This window comes from Saccopteryx bilineata, chromosome 8, assembly GCF_036850765.1.
Source record: "Saccopteryx bilineata isolate mSacBil1 chromosome 8, mSacBil1_pri_phased_curated, whole genome shotgun sequence".
NCBI classification, from domain to species: Eukaryota; Metazoa; Chordata; class Mammalia; order Chiroptera; family Emballonuridae; genus Saccopteryx; species Saccopteryx bilineata.
In genome coordinates, this window is record NC_089497.1 from 78,414,815 (window position 1) to 78,436,571 (window position 21,757).

Below are 21,757 nucleotides of genomic sequence, written 5' to 3' on the forward strand. Positions count from 1 at the left end.
CTCTTGTCCTTGGGGTAGTTCCTTTAAAAGTTCAGGTTCCCCTGAGATCTGCTTACTGTTGCCTCTTATTGCTGATTACTAGTTGGGCTCAGTACTGTAATTCAGTGATTAGGTACATTATTGGATGTGGCCTGCCCCTTGGCCTCAGGTGTCATTCTACCCAGACTTTTTATTTTATTTTGTTTTTTCTTCTTCTTCAGCATTCAGTAGGGTGTAGTCACAGGGGTCCCATGGGTGTGGCTCCTGTGCTCCCATTGTGTGGTCTCTCCACCAGCCTGCCACTGCTGTTGCGGTTTGGGGCACTAGGGCTCATGTGCTGTGGGCGCCAGCCTGCCTCCTTGCCCATGGTGGCCTCTGCTGACCGGGGCAGGCTCCCATGTGCCTGCTTGCTCCACTTCCAAGGCTGCCCCAGCCTCTGCTGCTGCTGAGCAGGGGCTTGCGCCACGGACAAGTTTGCACGGGGCTTGGGTGTCTGCAGCGTCCATCGTGGCTTCTGCTTCTGCGGTTGAGCCCGCTTTCTGCTTTCTGGGCAACCTAGGCCTCTGCTGCTGCCGAGGGTGGGTCCACATCGCGGGGGGGTGGGGTGTCGGCTCAGCCTTCCTCAGCAGCCGCCGGACTCCCACCTCCATGAGCGCACACGTGTGCACCCGCTCTGACCACCTTCCGAGGTCGCCTGGCTTCTGCTGCCTCTGAGGGCACGCCTTTGGCACGAGCAGCTTTGCACGCCGGTGGGGACTTCCACATTGGCCTCCGCAGCTTTCGCCCTACCTTGAGGGTTCCCATGTGCCCACACGCGGACCCTGTTTGCTGTCGCTTGTGCCTCTGTCCCTGCAAGGGTGAGCCCACGCTGCAGGCAGGACTGTGTGCGAGGCCGGACCTCGGCAGTGGCTGCCTCGGTTTCGCCTCGCTGGCCAGCCCTCGCTGTTGCTCGGACCACCCTGGCCTCCGCTGCCGTGCTCTGCCACCTCCTGCTTCCGGCCCGCCCGCCCCCAGCGAGCACTCAGCGGCGCAGGGGGCGGTGTAGCTCAGAGCTCTGCACTCACTCTTTGTGTCCCTAACGTGCTACCTGCCTCTAAGCGCCTCTTTGTTCTAACTAGGGCAGAAGAGTCTGGGGGGGGTGGTGCGGTAATTTCTTCCTTTTGCTGCTGATGCTGTTCCCAGGAAAAATGTTCACTTTAGATTTGGGGATTGACTCATCCCAGGGGTTAGGGTGTCCATCCCTCAAAGTGTCTCCCCCTGTTCCTCCGAGACTACTCTCCCCTGGCAACTCCAGTCTTTCCAGCGCTCTCCGCGCCTGGAGCTCCGGGAAGAGGGCTGTGAGCCAGGCTCTCTGTGCAGATACGGAGCCTGGGTCCGAGCGTTCTGTCTCCTCTCAAAACAGTACCTAGGCGCCTTTCTCAGCTAAATATAGTCCGTAAGCCCCTTCTAGGCTCCGAGCTCTGGGCTGGGATTCCGGTTTGGGGCTGTGGACCCACAAGGTGCTGGGCTGTCTTCCCTGTCGCAGAGTCCTCGGGCCACGCTCTCCCGGGAGCCTTTCCTGCCAGTCTCAGTGTGGCTTCTTTGGTGTCCTCGGCCATAGAATCCTCTTAGTTTAGTCCAAAGTTGGTCTTTCAAGGTAAGTGTCCTCAGAATTAAGTTGTAATCCACCTTGGTTCTGGGAAGTGGGAGTTGGAGCGTCTGCCTACTCTGGCTATCTTGTCTCTTCTAGGATTTTCTTTCTTTAAAACTATTTGAGCACCTGGCATCTGTTTGCATTACATTGAAGAAATAAGACTGTTATAATACCTATACTTGGGAAATAGTAAATTGATCAGCAGTTTGATTGTAAATGGTATGTTTCTGATGAAAACCCTTGCAGTACGTCTAGGTAACCCCAGTGAGTCATTACATGAGGTGTGTACTTTCCAGAGAAAATAGTCATGCTCAGTATTTCACAGTCACATCAGGATCTTTAAACAAAGTAAGAATGAAAAGACTTGGATACATGCTGAAAATGAAATAGAGTCCCTGTATTGTCTCTGTACTCACTACCTTCATTCTTGTATATAGCTTCCTCTACCCTTCCCATTAATGTACAGAAAAGGTTCAGCTTCATGTGTTAACAGTAGTCCAGGAAATAAAGAAACCCTAGGATAAAGTGGAAGCAGTAAAGGGAAGAACTTATTTTGTTTTTGTCTCCCAAATGACATTTTCAAATAGTTTTTGTTAGAACCCAAATTAGGTCTACACACTATTTTCAGTTGCTAAATTTAAGTCTCTTCCACTTATTGGTAGAAGTTATTCATTAATTTGTTCTGTTTGAAGATATCCTACATTCTAGATTGGCTAATCACATCCTTGTGGTATTGCAAACACATTCCACTGTTGTCCTGTAATTTTGGTAAAGTGGTAGTTAGAGGATTGATTAAATTCACTTTTAGGTCTTTGATGGTGAAGTCGTCTTTTCCTCATTTTGCACTATACGGTGAGGCATAAACCATCCGGCTGTCTTGTGTTCAGTGATGTTGGTAGGGATTGGTGCTCAGTGTTGAGTACTCCTGAAGTAGTAGTCTAGAAAGGAGTACGAAATAGGTCCTTGCAAGAGCTGCGCTTACTCAGCAGTCCTGCCTCAGCCTCAGTATCTCCACATGGCAAATAATGGCTTATATACAGAGATTTCAAAAAGAAGAGAGGCCCTATATTTTATGGTTGAATTTCCTCTAATGTATCCACAGCAATTATTCATATACTCAGGAGTAGCCAAATTAATGTGGACCAGTTACTTAGCCATTATTAAACACAGGTGTGCCTCTGTTTCCTAGATATCCTCCACTCTGTCCTATCTTTTGTCCTCAGAGTGTAAAGGGGCATGTAGGGAATTTGTACCATGTATAACCTGCCAATTTGACTATAAAGAATTTCTCATTTGTTACTCAGCTATCCACGTCTGTTTCTCATGAAGCTAACTGATTATGTGATTGAATGGATTCTGTGATGCCTAAATCCTGCGTTACTTGTTTCCACATGTATGGTGAAGAAGCTCTCCCATTGCTTGTGGTCTTGAATGCATTCTCTTTGGAAAATAAAGGCATTAGACAGAGACTAGCTACATGTTACAGTTGGTGGGAAAGGGATTAAGCCCTTTGGAACCTTAGCACTTAATACACGTGATGAGGCTGGGCACCCTGGCCGGCAGAGCGGGCCTGTACTTTGAGAGGAGAAAATGTGATGTCGCGGTGCTCTGCACCACAGTATCCTTGCCATTCTGTAGCTTTTTATTTTAGAATTTGGTAAGAAATGGGGTGCAGTCTGAAATTTGCCTGTGAAGCCTGTTCTTCACAATATCACTCTTTTATATTAATGGGGTATCACAGTACCAGGTATGTATCAGTACAGTAAATGTTGGTTGAATGAATGATAACTAAATTTCAATAAAATTATTCAATTAGTTGAGTGTATTTAGAAGGAAGTCCATGTACAATTGGATGTATTTAGAAGGAAGTGTAGTCTGAGAAAATTTGTAATTTTTACTCCTTCATATTTTAGTTAGTAGATTACATGTGTTTTATCAAAACTAGAACTTTCGCATGAGGGTGTTTAAGTACATTTTTTTATTAGGTATAAATTTACTGAATAACTAATGTATATTTCCACACAAACAGAAGTCAGACTAAAGCTTTAGGTCATGTTACAATCCGAACAGTTTTCTGGTTTAAGAAGTTTTCTCAGAAATACTCTTGAACTTGGCCAACAAAATTAGCACCAATATTGCCAACAGGAAATTAAGTTTTAGCCTGTTAGGTGTCAAACATTTGGTTTTAATACCTCCTTACATTCTTAATTTATTAATGACCCCACATAACTTTTCTTTATGTGAGTTATAGCTATTGATATTTGTTGCATCATGGAGTAAAATTGAATTTTTTATTACTAACACATTTTAACATAACAGTAAACATTTTATGTAAAGCAGGTATTTTCCAAAATGCAAACTTTTTATGATCAGAGTGGCATTATTTTACATTTTTCAAATTTTGGTTAATCTCTAGCTTAATAGAGACAGCTGAGTTTTCGTAGCTGCTTCTGCAATCACATATTGAGATATGTTATTGTAGTTGAAATACATGAAAACTGGTCTTACAAAGATATATAGTTGTAAATATTTCAAATCAAAATAAAAATTATTTTTTCAATAATTGTGGATGTTCTTTGATACTACACCAAATTTCAACAAATGGATAGTTTCTTAAGGGTTAGTTGTAATGCAGATCTGAAATTGTACTGATGAACTTTTTGTATTCTACTCATTAAAAAACATTGGTCTCTCTTAACTTTGGATGGTTTCCACATGAGTAATTTTGTACTTGGTCATTGGGAAGATATTTGTTCACTGAGTTATGTAGGTCTTACATATGTTCATTATACAATATAAAAAATCAGACTCATTGACATCACCATTGATCCCATTTCGAGTATTGGGAAGATCTCAAGCTTATGGTGGCTGATAAAATTTGCAAATACCAATTTTTTCTTAAAAGCTTGTTTTATTCTTGCCAACATATACCATTAGTTGTTTTCTTTAAAGTGACTGTTTGACTTTATTTGCAAGGAAATGTCTGCAAAATTCTCAATCTGAAAAGCTGTACTTTTCAGTTGTTCTTTGAAGTAAAAGTGGCATTTCATGAAAATAGTGGCTAGTTCACCTAGCAGTTCAATGTTGCACAGAGCTTTTCTTTGAGACAGTCATTTTAGTATGCAACAAAAGTACTATTATGTGTTATACTTAAAGCTTTGTTACATAGGGCATTAAAATTATATTTGAGGTTTAAACATTAATAAAGTAAGCATTTTTTCCTGCTTTATCAAAGCTCTTTCTCAGTCAAGAATTTTTGTGAGTTACTTTTTTGAGTGCATGGTAGTGAAGAATATGATGACTAATAAAGTAAGGTGTTCCTACCCTGATTTTACCCACTATTACTTTATATTATAACGTTGGTGTAAATGTGGATTCAGTGAAAAGGCAAGTAATGTTTTGTAACAGTATAAAAATACTTTTGAGCTTGGGGACCCCTTAAAAGTCTTGGAACTTCTGGGTCTACAGACTTTACTTAGAGACCGAATTCCTGTACTGAATAAAAATCAGACCAAACTGTCATCGGCTTGACAGATAATAAATCTGGTTTTTAGTTTTGAGTTTGAACAGTGTTAGCAGTGAAGTAACATTTACTATGAAATAGAAGTATCTTTTAAAAGGATATTGCTTAAAATATGTTTTTGCAGTTAGAGATTCTGTGACCTGACTGGATTGGTTAAAGGACCACAGCAGGACCTCAGCGTGATTATAGAGTAATAACATTTGATTTGTTCCCACGGGGGCATTTATTTAGTTATTTATCTTTTAAAACTCAAGATAGGCTAGTGCGGCTGCTTTCTCTTATACTGTGAAACTGACCTTTGAGACTTTCATGGTGGATTTGCCCCAATTTTTTTTTTCAATAAAACTTGAAAGCCTACTTCAGTTTATATCTGTCATTAATTTCTACTTCATTTGATTTTACCTTTGTTTTCCAGATTTACCAATAGCTGGTGTGTGCGCGTGCACACACATGTATCAGTTTGTTATTTTGAGTATTAAACTCAGTCTCAGTTGTCTGGACTTGATTTGAGCAGCACTGATTGCCCACTGAGACGAATGTTGATCTCTTCTTCACTGTTCTTCCTCTATATTTGGACACTAGATCTGTATTAATCACACAGTTCTGCTACCAAACAATCTTTTGCACATTTTTACTTCACTCTTCTGAAGAATTTGCCATGGACACTTGCTGTGATTCACTAGGTCTCAGTAGTCTTAATTTTGTCTGCCTGGTTGTTTTTTTTTAATTCTTTTGAGGAACCAAGGAATACCTATTCCTTACCCAATAAACTCTTTTGTAGAGATGATTGTAGGTCATTTTTATTTTATAATTCCATGAGTTTGTTATATGTGGTACCTTTTCTCTTTTCTTGCCTGTAATTTCTCAGTTTTAAGCAAGGTTTATGAGTACTCGAGATGTCCTTTTAAAATTTTAGCTGTTTCAGTCCTTCATATCCTCATAACATGTCTGTTCCAATGCTAGAATAATAAATTTGAGAAAATTTGGTTATTTTCTTATATTTGCTCCCATTCAAACAAACTCAGAGCTTTTCTTTCTAATGGGAGGGGACTAGCTTCTTGATTTTTATATTCATTCTACCTTGAGTTTCCAGACTTTTTCTTCCCAGACTGGCAGTGGTTTCCCTGGAGTCCTGTGACTCATTACTGCTCAATAATTGAAAACAATTTCTTATTCTTCATCCCTTTGTCAGTGGCAGTGTATCTTGACTATAATTTTATTTAATCATTCAACATTGTAAAGCCAGTAGCCAAGGCTACCATCTCAGCCACCTGGTGTTCCCATTGGATTCGGACAGACGGTAATGAAACAGCGGAGCCAAGAACTGGTGGGCCATCATCTTTATCCTAGCTTGCACCCGGTGGGCAAAAAATACACACAGTGGGGAAACACTTCCCTTTCCATTCAGGGCTCCCAAAGCCACCGACTTATCCGAGTTTCCTAGAACCAGAGGTTTCTAGCTCACTAGCCTTATTCACCTCTGTTCCCCATCTCCTTCTCTCTGCACAAACTGGCTTCTCCTTTTCCATTCTGCCATCTTGGCTACTTCTCCTCTCCTCCACGTGGCCTTTATCTGCTCTTCTCTCTAGTGCTAATCTCAGGAACTGGGAGAGAGTAAACTCCTGGTCTGCCCCATTTTATAGTGTAGAAATCAAAACCTTTAATCCAATATACAAACAAGGAAGTCTCTGATATAAAGTCACTTATCTGAGGCATAATGGGATTCCTCATGAGAATGCACCACCCCACATCAAAAAGGGGTGGGAAAGGCTTAGTTCCAAAACCAAGCCCCAGACTACAAAGATCCTGCCTGCCCACAGCCCGCCCCCAACACACATTAATATAATCACCCCCATTCCAAGCAAGAAGGACAACCAGTACCATCACCTGGGCAACGGGCTTCCATGTGGGCAGCACCATCTTTAACAAAGTGAGCATAATATATTTTATCTGCCAACAAACATGTATTTATTAAATCATGTAATTTTATATTTTAAAGAGATATTAGAAGACATCTGTGTAAACAACCACTCCTTTATATGTTTGGGAAATTGAAGTCCACATCTGTGGGCTGTGAGGCTGATGAGAGGCCTTTTGGTTATAAAAGGAAATAGAGCTGTAGCTAATGTTATTTGAACTTAAAGGTGATTTGGATTGGTTGCTAGTTTACTGTTCTCAGTGTAGTTTTGTTGAGACTTAAATAGCTTAATTGAGATTCAAAATGTAGTGTTCCCTTTCATCAAATCAATTGCAAATGTTCTGTTAAAAATCTGTAAACACCGTTCTTTGTTATGTAAAAGCAACAGGGTATTGTGGGCTCTGAACAGAGGTGATGGGTTGGGTTTGACACACAGGCCATAGTTGAAACAAATGACTGCCATCAGTCTGTCACTAATGATAAATGATTGGGCATACCATTTGCCTGTCCTTATACATCACTGTTTATAAATAATAGTTGGTCCTAATAAGCATCATATCTAGTAAGTACTTAAATGCTTCTTAATGAAGTGGGCTCATTTGTTTTCTCTGTCCCTAATTCTTGGACATGTCCTGAGCTCTGACAGTTTTAAAGTCTTTTAATGCACATTTGTAACCAAAAGAAGAAATTCTCACAACATAGAAATTGTTCTTAAAAACAAACAATAAGTTAGTCTTTACATAAAATTTACACATTGCCAGTTACATTCTTAAGAAAATAATAAAAAAGATGCTCGTGTGCCAAAATTTGAAGGTGAAAAGCAATGCCAATGTCTGCTCATTCTCTTCCCAAACTGCCTTGTCTGTTTTGTTTAAAGGTGCATTATTTCTCTTGAGATGGGGAAAAGGGTGCTGGAGACATTTTACTGGGACATACATTCAAATTATTAAAGATTCCCTTTAAAAAACTTACTGACTTACTCTAAAAGGATATCTTCTCCTTTTTAATACTGCGAGTAAAAGTTACCTAATGAGATTGGGTCTTTAAAAATGGTAGTTTAAACTTAGCATTTATCTTAATATTAGGAATGTTAGAATTTTTGTTTGTTGTAAGGAAATACACTATTTACTTCTTTTGGACTTAATATTACTGGCAGTCATGAAAAGATATCCTTAAAATGTTTGACAAATACACAAAAAAAGTAAATATACTGTTGTTTGTCATTAATGCTTTAAGAAATCAGCCAAATAATTTGATTTTGTTGTACTGTTTTTGTTTGATTAGTATTATATTAAAAACAAGCTAAAATATTGTATTTTATTTAGAGTTTAGCGTTTCTTCTTGTGATTGTTGTATTATTTCTAAAGCCTAATGTAACTTTACAGTTTATAAAAGAAATTTGATAAATATAATTTTATTTAGTAAAATTTTATAAATCTTGCAAGATTGAGCATTGAGAAGTTGAGAATGTATTTTATATATATTTTAGCCATATTGCCAAAGACTTCAAAGCTAAGTTTTAAAACATAAAACCTCCCTTCATTGTACCATATTTTATACACACAGGAGCGTTTTAACCTAATCTTGGTAGAATTTTAATTATTGTTTATAATGAGGTGGAAATTGAGGGTAATGTGTTTTTGGTGCTGCTCCTGAGAATGGTTTCTGGGGGGAGGCGTGAGGAGAAGGGGCAAAGGAGGGCAGAAGATTATAAAATATTAGCGTATTCGCTTAATCTTGTTTTTGTTAATTACTCCATCCTTAAGATATAGGCAAATTCTCAGAAAGGCAGATCCTAGCAATTGTGAACTTAATTTTAAAGGTCTCTAATGGATGATCAGAGAGCTCTAAAGAATTTGTGGTGTACGATGGGTGTATATCTGTCTGCCAGGGCTATCGTAACAAAGGACCACAGACTGGGTTTGGCTTAAGCAACAAATTTATTTTCTCACCGTTCTGGAAGTTGGAAGTCTAGGATGAAGGTGCCAGCGGGTTTGGTTTCTTTTCGGCCTCCCTCCTTGACTTGCAGATGGTTGACTTCTCACTGTGTCCTCATGTGGCCTTTCTGTGCACATCCATGCTGGTGTCTCTTCCTTCTCTTATAAGGACACCAGTCATATTGGGTTATATTTAGATCATTAAATGGCCACCCTATTGCCTCATTTTAACCTAATCACCTCTTTAAAGATCCCATCCCCAAATAAAGTTGCATTAAGACAGTTTGACAGTTTTCTGTAACTCAGTGTGCTGTAGGAAAGTGGCTGAACTGTTACTTTGTTTCATGGCAGATTAAGAACTCACTCCAACAACAAAATAATTTTGCTACATGATTCTGTGTGAGTTTAGAAGCTGTTATAAAGCACAGGGTATTTATAAAGACAGAAGTGGTCTGTCTGTGACTGCGGAAACTGGCTGACCTCTCAGGACTGCTGTTCAAGTCATAGTCCACGTAAGCTGTGCTGTGACTCCCACCTAGGGCCTTGGCCGTTTATGTCCTAACTCGGAACTGGCAACTTCATAGGATCTTCTAGTGCTAGGATTTGTTCTTTATAGTCATATAAACTGAGGAAAGTCAGTTTAGTATGTGAATAACATTTCTGAATACACAGATCTATATATAGAAATGGTGTTCTCATATATGCCAGTGCTCTAACATTAAAATGAGTAATATAATACCAAAGAGAATTAAATAATGTAAGACCTAGCTCCATACATAGCATATAATAGTTGCTCAATAAATGTGGATACGCTTTTGCCTCATTTCTCTTAATATGTAAATCAATGTGCACACAACAGCAAAAGTAACTTATACACTTCAGATATTTTGAATTAAAAGGGATATTAACTTCTACAATGCTATGCCTGTTACAAAAAACTGTAGGCCACTTACATCTTACATCCTTTGCCTACCTGAGCACTCAAACTCAGGGTGTGCATTCTCCTAATTTTATATGTTTTTTCTTAACTACGTTACAATTAATTGTTGACTTGTTCCCCAACAACCTGTAAAGTCACAAAGTCAGCCCTGGTCTACTTGATTTAGCTATGTCTCCAGCTTCTGTCAGGATACCTGGCATATTGGAAGTGCTCGAACCAAGTACTGAGTAAAAGAAATCTGTCAGGAAAATAAGTGCTTTAGGGTACCCTCCCCATAGTCTTTGTTAATTTTATGGCTATTGTACTGTTTACTTTTCCCTGGCCACTACCTCACTCCACAGGTGCATCTAGTCAGCGTTTGTTTGGACTGGTTTATCACCCCAAAGTGAAATAAGTACAGCAGTCCCCTGTTATCCGTGGTTTCACTTTCCATGCTTTGTTACTCATGGTCATCCATAGTCTAACAATGTTAAATTGAGAATTCCAGAAATAAATAATTCGCAAGTTTTAAATTGTGTTTCATACTGAGTAGCATGATGAAATCTCATGCCATCTTGCTCTGTCCTGCCTGGAACATGAACCATCCTTTGTCCATGCTGTGTACAATGCTACCCACTCATCAGTCACTTAGCCATCTGGGCTATTTGATCCACTGTCCTGGGATCGCAGTGCTTGTGTTGAAGTAACCCTTATTTTATTTAACACATAATTGAGTATGAAAGTGAAACATTCTAAATAAACTTCAGTCTACTTTCTACATAACGAATTTAAATGAAACTTTGTACATATCTGCTACGTATCATATTTTATACATATATATTTTAGTAATTTTTTAGGTGTGGTATACTGTATAGCAATCACCTACATGTAATGGTATGCAACATGTTTTGCAAATATATCTGGTTTTGCTGCACTTTCCTTTTGAAACACACACTTTACACGTTCTAGTTGGATTGAAGATGATGAAGAAAGATTTACAATATCCTTGATATGTATATTCAAACTGCAAGCAGTTTAGAAGATAGTCCAAGTTTAGACAGCTGGACACTGTGATTGTTTTTGTTTATCGTACCTTCGATTTTGTGGTCTCACGCCTGGAGGAGTGGGAGGAAAAAGAGTCGCATGAGAACATAGAACAGTGGCTGTTTTGCAAACTTCGACCCTCAGGGCGAAGAGTCACAAATACAATAATCCTATAATACCCTGAGTTTCAGAAATTGAAATAGCTAAGGCAAGTGCAAACGGGAGTTAACTCGTGAGCAGTCAACATAATAATGACCCCAAGAGTGCAAGAGTAGTGATGCTGGCAATTCAGATCTGCCAAAGAGAAGCCATAAAGTGCTTCCTTTAAGTGAAAAAGTGAAAGTTCTCGATGTAATAAGCAAAGAGAAAAAGTATGCTGAAGTTGCTAAGATTTATCAAAAGAATGTATTTTCTAGTTTAGAAATTGTAAAGAAGGAAAAAGACATTTGTGCTAGTTTTGCTGTTGCACCTCACACTACAAATTATGGCCATAGTGTGTCGTCAGTGCTTGGTTAAGATAGAAAAAGCACTAAATGTTGGGTGGAAGATGTGAACAGAAAACAAGTTTCTATCAAAAGCAGTGTGCTGTGCTAGAAGGCAGTGAGTCTACACAAAGGCTTCAGCAAGGGAGTCACACTTACATAACTTTTAATACAGCTTATTATTACATATAATTGTTCAATTTTACTATTGTTGTTAATTTCTTACTATTCCTAATTTACAGGTTAAACTTTATCCTTTGAATGAATGGGAGAATACATAGTATGGGAAATACAGGTTTTGGTACTGGTGTTTCAGGCAGTGAGGTTCTTGGAATGTGTCCCCATGGATAAAGGAAGGTGGTGCTATATAAAAACATCAGGTGATTAATTGTACTCTTTGAGTTTATTTCTGGGGGGAGAGAGGATATCTTTTCCTTTGTATCAGGATAGTTGCTATTCTTTCTCCTTAGTTTCTCGGGTCTGCCACCCACCCAGATGTCCCAGAGGAAACCTTCTAGCCTTCCCTTTCCTCACACCAGCGTCCGGTCCGTCACTTTGAGTCTGCTTCCCGGGTAGCTTGGGAAGGCAGTACTTCTGTCCAGCTCCAGTGTCCGAGTCCAGGTGTTTTAGTCTTGTGCTAGGTTTCCCACACCTTCCTAACTCTTGACTCTCTTTCCAGTCCAGTTTTTTTCTACTTTATTCTTTGTATCAGAGCCAGGATAATCTTTTAAAAATGTTAAGTCAGGTAATTCAGCTATCCTGTTTAGAACCTTGTCAGCGCATTAATTTTCTCTAGGTAATGCTTTCAAGGCCCTCCGAATATGGGTTTTGTCTGTTTCAGCCACACTTCATGTTCTGTGATTGTCTTTCCCAGTCCTTTCGGTGACTTTTACTGCTTGCTGGATTACTTCCACTCCCTGCCTCCCCCCCCCCCCCCCCCCCCCCCCGCGTCCTTGTTCTCACTGGCCTCAGGTCTGTGCACCAGTGACACTTTCCCGAAACGGAACTCCCAGACTACTGAATTTGGTTAGGGTTTCCTCTGGGTATGCCCATTGGGAAATTGTTATTGCTTCCTTGGTTGTTTTTCTTCTTTCCCAGATACGAGCTTGGTGAGTACTTAGTCACCACTCCACAATGTAGGGCAGTAGCAGTTCCTGTCACATGGCAGCCTACTCAAGTCTTGTTAATTTGTTATTTTACAATATACTGTGAACTCTGCATCATAAAGGATCCATGATGTGGCAGGACTCTCAGCATGGGCTGTAATGTTAGACACCCCTTCATACTAGACATTAGTATATCCTTTTTAAACAAAGAACCAAGAAACTGTAGTCTGTGTTAGCCTTTTATATAGACCACAGCTAAGAGAGTTTTTAATTTTCATGTGCTTGGAAAGAAATCAAAAGAAAAATATTTTATGACACAATAAAACATACATATAACATTTAAAATTTAGTGTCCCGAAATGAAGTTTTATTGGCACATGGTCACACTCACTGTTCCCATATTGTTTGCTGCTGCTTTTGTGCTCAGCTGCAGAGTTGAGCAGTAGTGACAGAGACTGTGTGGTTGGCAAAGCTTACTGTACTTATTCTGGCTCTGCACAGAAAAACGTTGCTGACTACTGCTTTAACTCACTCCTGTGACATGACAGTGGATAAGTATAGTTAGACATATTTATGTCTGTTTCCTTTTTTCCTCTTCCTCCAAGTTCAAGGTTTGAGGATGTCCGTTGAGATAAGAGGTTATCATTTGAGTTTTCAGAATTGTATTCCAACCTCTCTGCCTTACATACCTAGAGCTTTTGGAAACTTGAACTTTACAGGTTAGATTTTTGTTTGTTTTGTTTTTTTTCTTTTATATTTTTAAGATTTTATTTATTCATTTGGGGGGCAGGGGAAGAGCAGGAAGCATCAACTCTCATATGTGCCTTACCCAGGCAAACCAGGGATTTGAACCAGTGACCTCAGTGTTCCAGGTTGACGCTTTATTCACTGAGCCACCACAGGCCAGGCTGCGGGTTAGATGTTGACAAAATACAGACTTCAAATATTAAGAAATTATGTAAACAAAGTCAGTTCCTCCCTCACCCCCCAGTCTAAATCAGTCTTTTGTAAATAAATAATATTCTGATTCTTAAAATTTATTGGTTTTGCAGTTAAGGGAAAAAAAGAGACAACTTTTCATGCTACTTGATATAATCATTAAAATATGATGCTAAAGCCCTTTTATAAATTTTGAATTATTTTTTTCAGTATGTTATCTTGCAGAAATAAAGACCCAGCCATGTTTTGGTTTGTAATCTATTACTAACTATTGAAAGTAACTTTATTTGTTAGGGTTGATTGTTAGGCAATGTAGAATCTTCATTTTTCATTATTTAATAAAATCAAATGGTTATTACAACATTGTTTACATTTTGTTTAAAAATATTTTATTGAGAAAATACTTAATTAACTTTGTTTTATTTTTAGGGTTATATCCTGTGTTGTGACCTCATGGTTTAAGTGGGAATAAAGATGAGTATAAGCAGTGATGAGGTCAACTTCTTGGTATATAGATACTTGCAAGAGTCAGGTGAGTACTTTCATAAAGTAAATAGGCCTCAAATTATTTTAATATTCTCAAAATAACCTTTTATGCATTTGAAATTTGTATCAGTCCAAACTGTTGAACTTTGTATGTTTCCTTATATGTCTGGACTGCCATTTTAAAGCTATGTGTTACTGCATGGTTTAACTCTCTGACTCTTTCAAATATGTTGGAATCTTCTCAGGCAAATATTTGTAACAAATGGTTTGGCTTTCACTGTTCAAAGACCATTTTAATAATTTGTTCTGAAATGAGATTATTGTACACAGGAACATATAAACTCATATATCATTAATTTAATAATATATATTCAGAATCCTTAGTTAAATGTTACTGGTCCAAGTTGTAATTAGCATTTCAAAAGCTAAGTTAACCATATTTTTTTCAGAATGCTTTCATGAGTATTATCCCAACTGATTAAGTATATCCTTGACCTGAATTCTTACTGATGCATTTATTGGGGGATTATTAATAAATATATACCATTGAAAGTCATTTGTAGTAAATATTAAATGTAAGTGACTATCCAAGCTTTCTAGACAGATGAAGAAGTGTCATAAATCAGAATGAAACTATAAGCGGAAAAGCGGGCTGATTAAGCAAAACATGTAACAGTGTAAGAGGTTAAACCTGGGTTGGATAGGTCAGAAGTTGGTGGAAAAGATTGACTGCAGTGATAAGTGCAGCTTGTTAACGTGAGATGGAATTATTCGGTGCTTGAAAATATCAGGCTGGAGTGGTTGAATTGTAGAAATTATAGCTTGAATTTATTTTATATTTTAGTAGTAAGGTGAGGTGTGGTATAAAAAGATAATTTGGGTAGTTGTGTATGAGAAAAAACAGAAGGAATAGAGTAGGACATAAGCACTCAGTTTTGGTTTTGAAACACCAGTTACTCTTCTTATATAGAAGTTGTCCTTCCTTACAGAGGGAATGCAAACACAGGCTTACGTCTTAGATCCCCCTGCTGGCTGAGATGTTCCCAGCTGCACTCCAGTTCTGAGCTTTCTATTCTCAGGCATTATCTCTGCTCCTTCCTGGCCTAGCCAGCTGGGAAACGATGTGTACAACAAGGGTAGGAAGGAGAGAAGAGAAGAAACAAAAGTAACAAATTGATGCCGATTAATCTTGTTTTCTTTTTCAACTAGTAAACTGGTATGAAAGACAGATCCAAAGGGGACATCCATAGACTATTTTGAATAAATTAAAATGACTAATAAAGTGGAAAAAGTAGGGACCTAGTGATTGTTACATGTATAACATATATGCACATTTAGATACTGTTATATAGTACTTTTGCACAAAAGAATTTGTTGGGCCAAAACAAACTACTTTTTCTGTCTTTGAACCTGACTAAAGCCAGAGTTTTGATGCTTTGGACACTAAAGCAAAATACATTGTGAAGGATCAGTGATGGAAAATACATCGGAATGGCTTGTTGATGTGTTGTAAAGGCATTCATTTAGGTTGAACCATATGAAACTGCTGTTTCTGGAGGTCAGAAACATTTGAATACCCAGTAGCATCCTGTGGGTCAGTCTGTGCTGAGGTGAAGTGGGGCAAGGTGAAGTCTGAGCTGTTGATGAACACCTAAGTTTGTTAGTTTCCAAACCAAAGTCCACAAAAGGATGTTTTATGTTGCTATAATAAGCAAGTACAGCAAGGAAAGGGGACAGTAAAATAATACAACGGGTTAATTTCTAAAAGAGTACCAAGTGATTAAATATTAACAAAAGTCTTTTTAAGAACAACAACAAAGAAAGGAAGAACATCATCTTAAAGTTTCTATGTTCTTAGAGAAAATCCTTCTAAGTTTCAAATCTTAAGGTGTTTTATTTATGTTGAAGTAAAATTAAAGCAAGAGTTATATTTAAAGAAAACTTTGTATGACATACTGGTATTTATCATATTAAGTTTTTTATAATTGTTAACTATGTACTTATTCTTTGTGTATTCTTTAAGGCTTTATACTTTATCAGCAGTGTGCTGGTGATGAAGTATGATGTTAAGGCATGTCTCTAAAAATGGGATCACCAGTCTATTTATAAAATTTGTAACTTCCTATCACATTATGATTTATAGGGGAAAATGAGGCTCAACTGATGCCATTTTTTACTTAACGGCAGTTTTTGTAGGAATGCAAAAATTTAAGAACCACTTGTTCCAGAATTCTAAAGTTTGTTCCTTTGACTACCTGCATTAGAATCTCAGAGAATGGTGGGCACATGGGTTCCAGGAATCTGAATATTACAAATGCCCCAGGGGATGATGATGATGATGATGATGATGATTCTTCTTCTTCTTCTTCTTCTTCTTCTTCTTCTTCTTCTTCTTCTTCTTCTTCTTCTTCTTTCTTCTTCTTTCTTCTTCTTCTTTCTTCTTCTTTCTTCTTTCTTCTTCTTTCTTCTTCTTCGACAAAGGGATAGATAGGGACAGACAGACAGGAACGGAGAGAGATGAGAAGCATCAATCATTAGTTTTTTGTTGCGACACCTTAGTTCTTTATTGATTGCTTTCTCATATGTGCCTTGACTGTGGGGCTACAGAAGACCGAGTGACCCCTTGCTCAAGCCAGCAGCCTTGGGTCCAAGCTGGTGAGCCTTGCTCAAACCAGATGATCCTGCGCTCAAGCTGGCGACCTCAGGGTCTCGAACCTGGGTTCTCCGCATCCCAGTCCGACGCTCTATCCACTGCACCACCACCTGGTCAGGCCCCAGGTGATTCTTAAACATAATAAAGTTTGAAAGCCACTGGTTTATATTAGTTGTAGAACAATTAAAACTTGACAGAATGACAAGAGGTATGTTCTTGTTAACAATTTCTTAAAAGAAAAATTATATCTAGTAATTATTTGAGAGAAAGTAGTAAGCAAGAAATATATGTATTGAGATTTAGAATGGGATAATATCTCCTAAAGAGGGAGCTGCCAATAAAAGTGGTGTATTTGTTTGTAGGTAAGATTTTTCAGGAATGATGAGGCATGTTTATATCATAAAGGATACCATCAGACATTCTTTTGAAATTACTTTTAAAAATAGGAGAAATGTATAGTTCTGCCATCTCGGGACAGGTGTCAGAGTCTAACCCGTCTCAGCACTTGCCACCACTCCACAGGCTCTTTCTTGACTCTGATTCCATTTGCACATAAAAATGGCCTCTTTTGCAATTGAATTTATCTTGGAATCATGTAGTCCAGAAATCCGTTCTCTTGGGATTCAGTGTATTTATCACAATTTACAAAGGGATACTTACTGAGATTTAGTCCTTAAGTATCTAAGAAATATGATGTAAATTTTTTTCTAGTATAAATATTTACAAATTTAAAGCAATGTAGAAGACATTAGAATTTAATATTGCTACTATCCCCATAAAAGAGTACTCATTCGGATTAGGAGATAGGAAAAAAATCATCGTAACTAAGAAAGTAGCTGTGCAAAGACATTAAAAGGCTGGTTTGTAAATATTTGACACAAGAAAATAAAATTCTTATTTGGTTGTCTCATTTCCTAAAAGTTCTCAGTCAGAAATTCCAAAAAACACCTTAGGAACGTTTGGTTCTGTTTTGACAAATGTGGAATTTAGAAATAATGTTTTTTAGTATAAGAATGTCTAACACATATTTGTGCTCTGCAAACAGTGTTTAATGTTGACTGGATGATGTTATCCATCTCCAGAGAGGATAAAATCATTTGAATTGTTTTCCTTTTAAATATTTTTATGTGGTGATCATTCTATTATGACTGATCAGCACTAGAAGATATTGTTAAAAAAGTCCCATTCTTTCCCCCCAAATTACTTAATTTTTCAGATGTTCAGTTTCCACATCCATAATCTTTGTTGCTCGTTAAAAAGGGGTTACATTGTGATATGGCCTCAGATGTATTATAGATGTCTGTTTGAATTAAGCCATCCTGCCCTATTCATTAAAACTAATTATGAGAAAAGTAAATTTATTATAGGATTTTTATATTAAGGGTTGTGACTTTATTTTTCTCATTTTTATCTCCAGAAAGCTCACCCTAAACAAATTACTTTGGTCATCAACATTTTGTGCTTTTGTGAACTAGATAGAGTTCCATATTCAACAAATATTTACTATGGAATAAAATTAGTTTTTTCTCTTTTGAGATGAAAATGAAATGTATTTGTCATGTAGTATTATAAATAACGATTGACTTGATTCAGTATGCTCCCTTTAATTAGTGCTTGCCCAAGGGCATCAATAATGAGATTGCCCTAATAACTCATATCTAGCAGCCATATGCAGAGTAAGTGCTAAGTGGTGCATGCTGACCTGTATCTATGTAACAGAACCTGATACAGTGTTACTTTGAGAAGAGCTGAACTGATTTGGACCTTTTTAATCTCCCCTCTCCCACCTTTGCATTATTGCATTTTCCCTCCACTCTCCTATTTACAGTGTGGTTTATTATTTTTTTCTAGAGAAATTGTTCCTGGCAATTATTTGTGAACTTGGTAACACCCTTTTGTTGTTCTTTGTGTAATACATAATTTTATTTTGCCTAAATTGTGAACTTGGTTTGGGAGAGAATTCTTGATTGTAGATTTAATGGTCATCTGTTGCATGTCTGTTTATGATGTTCGTGAATGCTGGATGTAATGACAGTTGTAGTTTGATCTTATGATTGAAGACTAACTGCAGGATGCAAAAGCAGTGTGTCCTTATTGCTGAGTTATTTTTTAGATTGTGATTCCGAATACTACTATTTTTTAAAATCCTCATGTTTTTAAAACTGGTTCATCTTGCCGCGTGGTCCCTATTTATGAGAAGATAAGAATATATGCAGGCTTACAGGGTTGGCTCATGAGAGAGCATCTTGTCTCCTGCACCCAGCCCTCCGCACTGCCCTCCGCACTGCCCTCCGCACTGCCCTCTCGCCTTTGCTGAGGGGATCTCCCTGGATGTAGGCCTTGTATACACCACTTTTTTGAGAGGGTGCTTCCCAAATTTTATAAGATCACCTGTCAGATACACCACCCACCCACACACACTGAATTTAGAAATATAAATGTGATCATAGTAGGCACAAACTAACCTGAATGTTTATATATAATATTAAGGTTCTAACTAGTGGTAGGATTTAGCCAGTTCGCACCAGTTCAGCAGAACTGATTTCTAATTTTTTGAGTTTTGCAAGCCAGTTGTTAAAATGACACCTGTAATCAGGGTCTCTCTAATGTGGGCACCTGGGCAGCTGCCCAGTGTGGAAATCACAGATTTACATTCCTTACTCTTTTTTAATGTTCATCTGCGCAACAGCGTATTCTAAGCTCCCGTATTCATGTTCATCTGGTCCAGAGGTGAAAAATATTTGACGGAACTATGCTTGTAATATTTATTTATTCATTTCATAAAACTCATTCCTTTGATGAAATACTACATTTTAATTCCCTTGCATTTTTTACTTCAGAAAACAAACATGTAACCTAAGAGAAAAAGTGCCAAACCAGGGGGTGACAAGCTGTCATTGGAAATATCTTAAATAACAGTTTTGTTTTTTGTCAGGTATTAGTTAATATTTTTTCATTAATATTTTAAAACTCTTATAACAATTTAGTTTTGTGTACCTCTTTTATTCTTATTTAAGTATTAAATGCATGAAATCATAGACTACCTTTTGGTAAATTGTTTTTTTTTTATACCTAGGGCAGAGAACTGGTTGTTAGATTATTTGAATCCCACCACTGGTTCTAACCTATAACACCAAAACCCATTCATTCATTTTTAAAGTTAACGATTTTGTATTAACCCTGCAATGGCTAGTAAACTGTCAGCTATATAATGACAGTGTAATTTCTCTGGACTCAGATAAAGGTATCTGGGCTAGATATACATTCCTGTCCACATGTTCTCCTGCTCTCGCCGCTTATAGACAGACCCTAACAGCAGACAGGCTGGAGCCAGGGAAACGAGCTATCAGTGGGATGCCTCAGGTTATGAAGAACTGGAGTGAGGAAAGCTCTGGATCTGAAATGTCCTCCTTTAGTCTTTTAATTTAAATGGGTAGACTTGGTCAGCTGCAAAAAAAACAAGTAGGTGCGCACAGTTTTGCTTTATACTCAAATGAAATATGTATTAACATTGATTTGATACATTGTTGTTGTATATGCAACTAACACCACGTGGCAAGCAGTTGTCATAATGCTGGAAATTGCTATATTTTTATACTTCTAAATCAGTTTTTCTTCCCTTTTTGTCACCCACCTGAATGACTATTTTGGGGAGAGCAATTTGGCAATCATGAGAACTCCCTTTAAAACGCTCATGTTCCCTTTAACTTTTGAGGGAGTCCATTCTAAGGAAAAAGAAAGTTTATACCTGGCAAAAAACCTACATACATAGATATTTGAGGTAAAATTCTTTTTAAATAGTGAACATTGAAAAGTCCAAATGTCAAGCTATGAGATGAATAATTTACTAGCTGAGTACATTTGTTGGTTGAATGTTATGATAATGTTAAAATTATTTCAGAAACTATAATTTACATGAAATGTTCATAGGTATATATATTTTTTTACTTTTCTTTTTTTTAGGTGGGGACAGACAGGAAGGGAGAGAGATGAGAAGCATCAACTCATAGTTGTGGCACTTTTTTTAGTTGTTTATTGATTGCTTTCTCATATGTGTCTTGACCCATAGGCTCCAGCCGAACAAGTGACCTTGGGTTCAAGCCAGCAACTGTGGGGTCATGTCTGTGACCCCGCATTCAAGCTGGTGACCTCGGGGCTTTGAACCTGAGTACTCAGTGTCCCAGGTCAACACTATCCACTGTGCCACAGTAGTTGTATATATTTTGCTGAAAAAAATACAATATGTAAAGAAAAAAAGGAAATACAAACATATTCACAGTTGAATTTGGGTTTTTGTATTAAATAGTATTTTTCTTCACATTTTCCTTTTTTTTTTTTTTTTTAAGTGCTGGGACTAACTCACCATCAAAGATCCCATATAGCATTTTCTCTCTACTTTTTACATTTTCTAAAACCTCTAAGCGTTTGATTGTGGAACTTTTTTTGTTGTTCAATTCAAGCGTGTTTTTATTTTTCTTAGTCAATATACCTGTGAGAGGAGCAGATGGGTCATATTGTAATTTTAAGTTGAATTCCTTTACTTTTCAGTTACAGTTGACATACAATATTGTAATTGTTTCAGGTGTACAGCACCATAATTAGACACTTATGTGACTTATGAAGTGATGCCCCTAATACGTCTAGTGCCCACCTGGCACCATACATAGTTATTACAGTATTATTGACTATATTCCCTGCGCTGTGCTACTTTACATCTCTGTGACTAGTGCTTGTGGAACTTTTTTTTTTTTGTATTTTTCTGAAGGTGGAAACGGGGAGAGACAGTCAGACAGACTCCCGCATGCGCCGACCGGGATCCACCCGGCACGCCCACCAGGGGGCGACGCTCTGCCCCTCCGGGGCATCGCTCTGTCGCGACCAGAGCCACTCTAGCGCCTGGGGCAGAGGCCAAGGAGCCATCCCCAGCGCCCGGGCCATCTTTGCTCCAATGGAGCCTCGCTGCGGGAGGGGAAGAGAGAGACAGAGAGGAAGGAGAGGGGGAGGGGTGGAGAAGCAGATGGGCGCTTCTCCTGTGTGCCCTGGCCGGGAATCGAACCCGGGACTTCTGCATGCCAGGCCGACACTCTACCACTGAGCCAACCGGCCAGGGCCTTGTGGAACTTTTTGTGTGATGATGG

General features: G+C 38.3%; 1 protein-coding gene across 5 annotated transcripts in view; it reads left to right on the forward strand.

Moving 5' to 3' along the window:
• The window catches only part of TBL1XR1 (TBL1X/Y related 1), a 184,937-nt gene that overhangs the window by 127,173 nt on the left and 36,007 nt on the right, over positions 1-21,757 (forward strand). For 4 of the 5 annotated variants that reach the window (XM_066241863.1, XM_066241862.1, XM_066241866.1 and 1 more), the window contains one exon: positions 13,910-14,012. The exons of the other annotated variant lie outside the window; for it this stretch is intronic. In XM_066241863.1, the coding sequence (XP_066097960.1) occupies positions 13,955-14,012 (58 nt within the window). In that variant the 5' untranslated portion in view covers positions 13,910-13,954. The remainder of the gene's footprint in view (positions 1-13,909; positions 14,013-21,757) is intronic. 5 annotated transcript variants of the gene reach the window in all.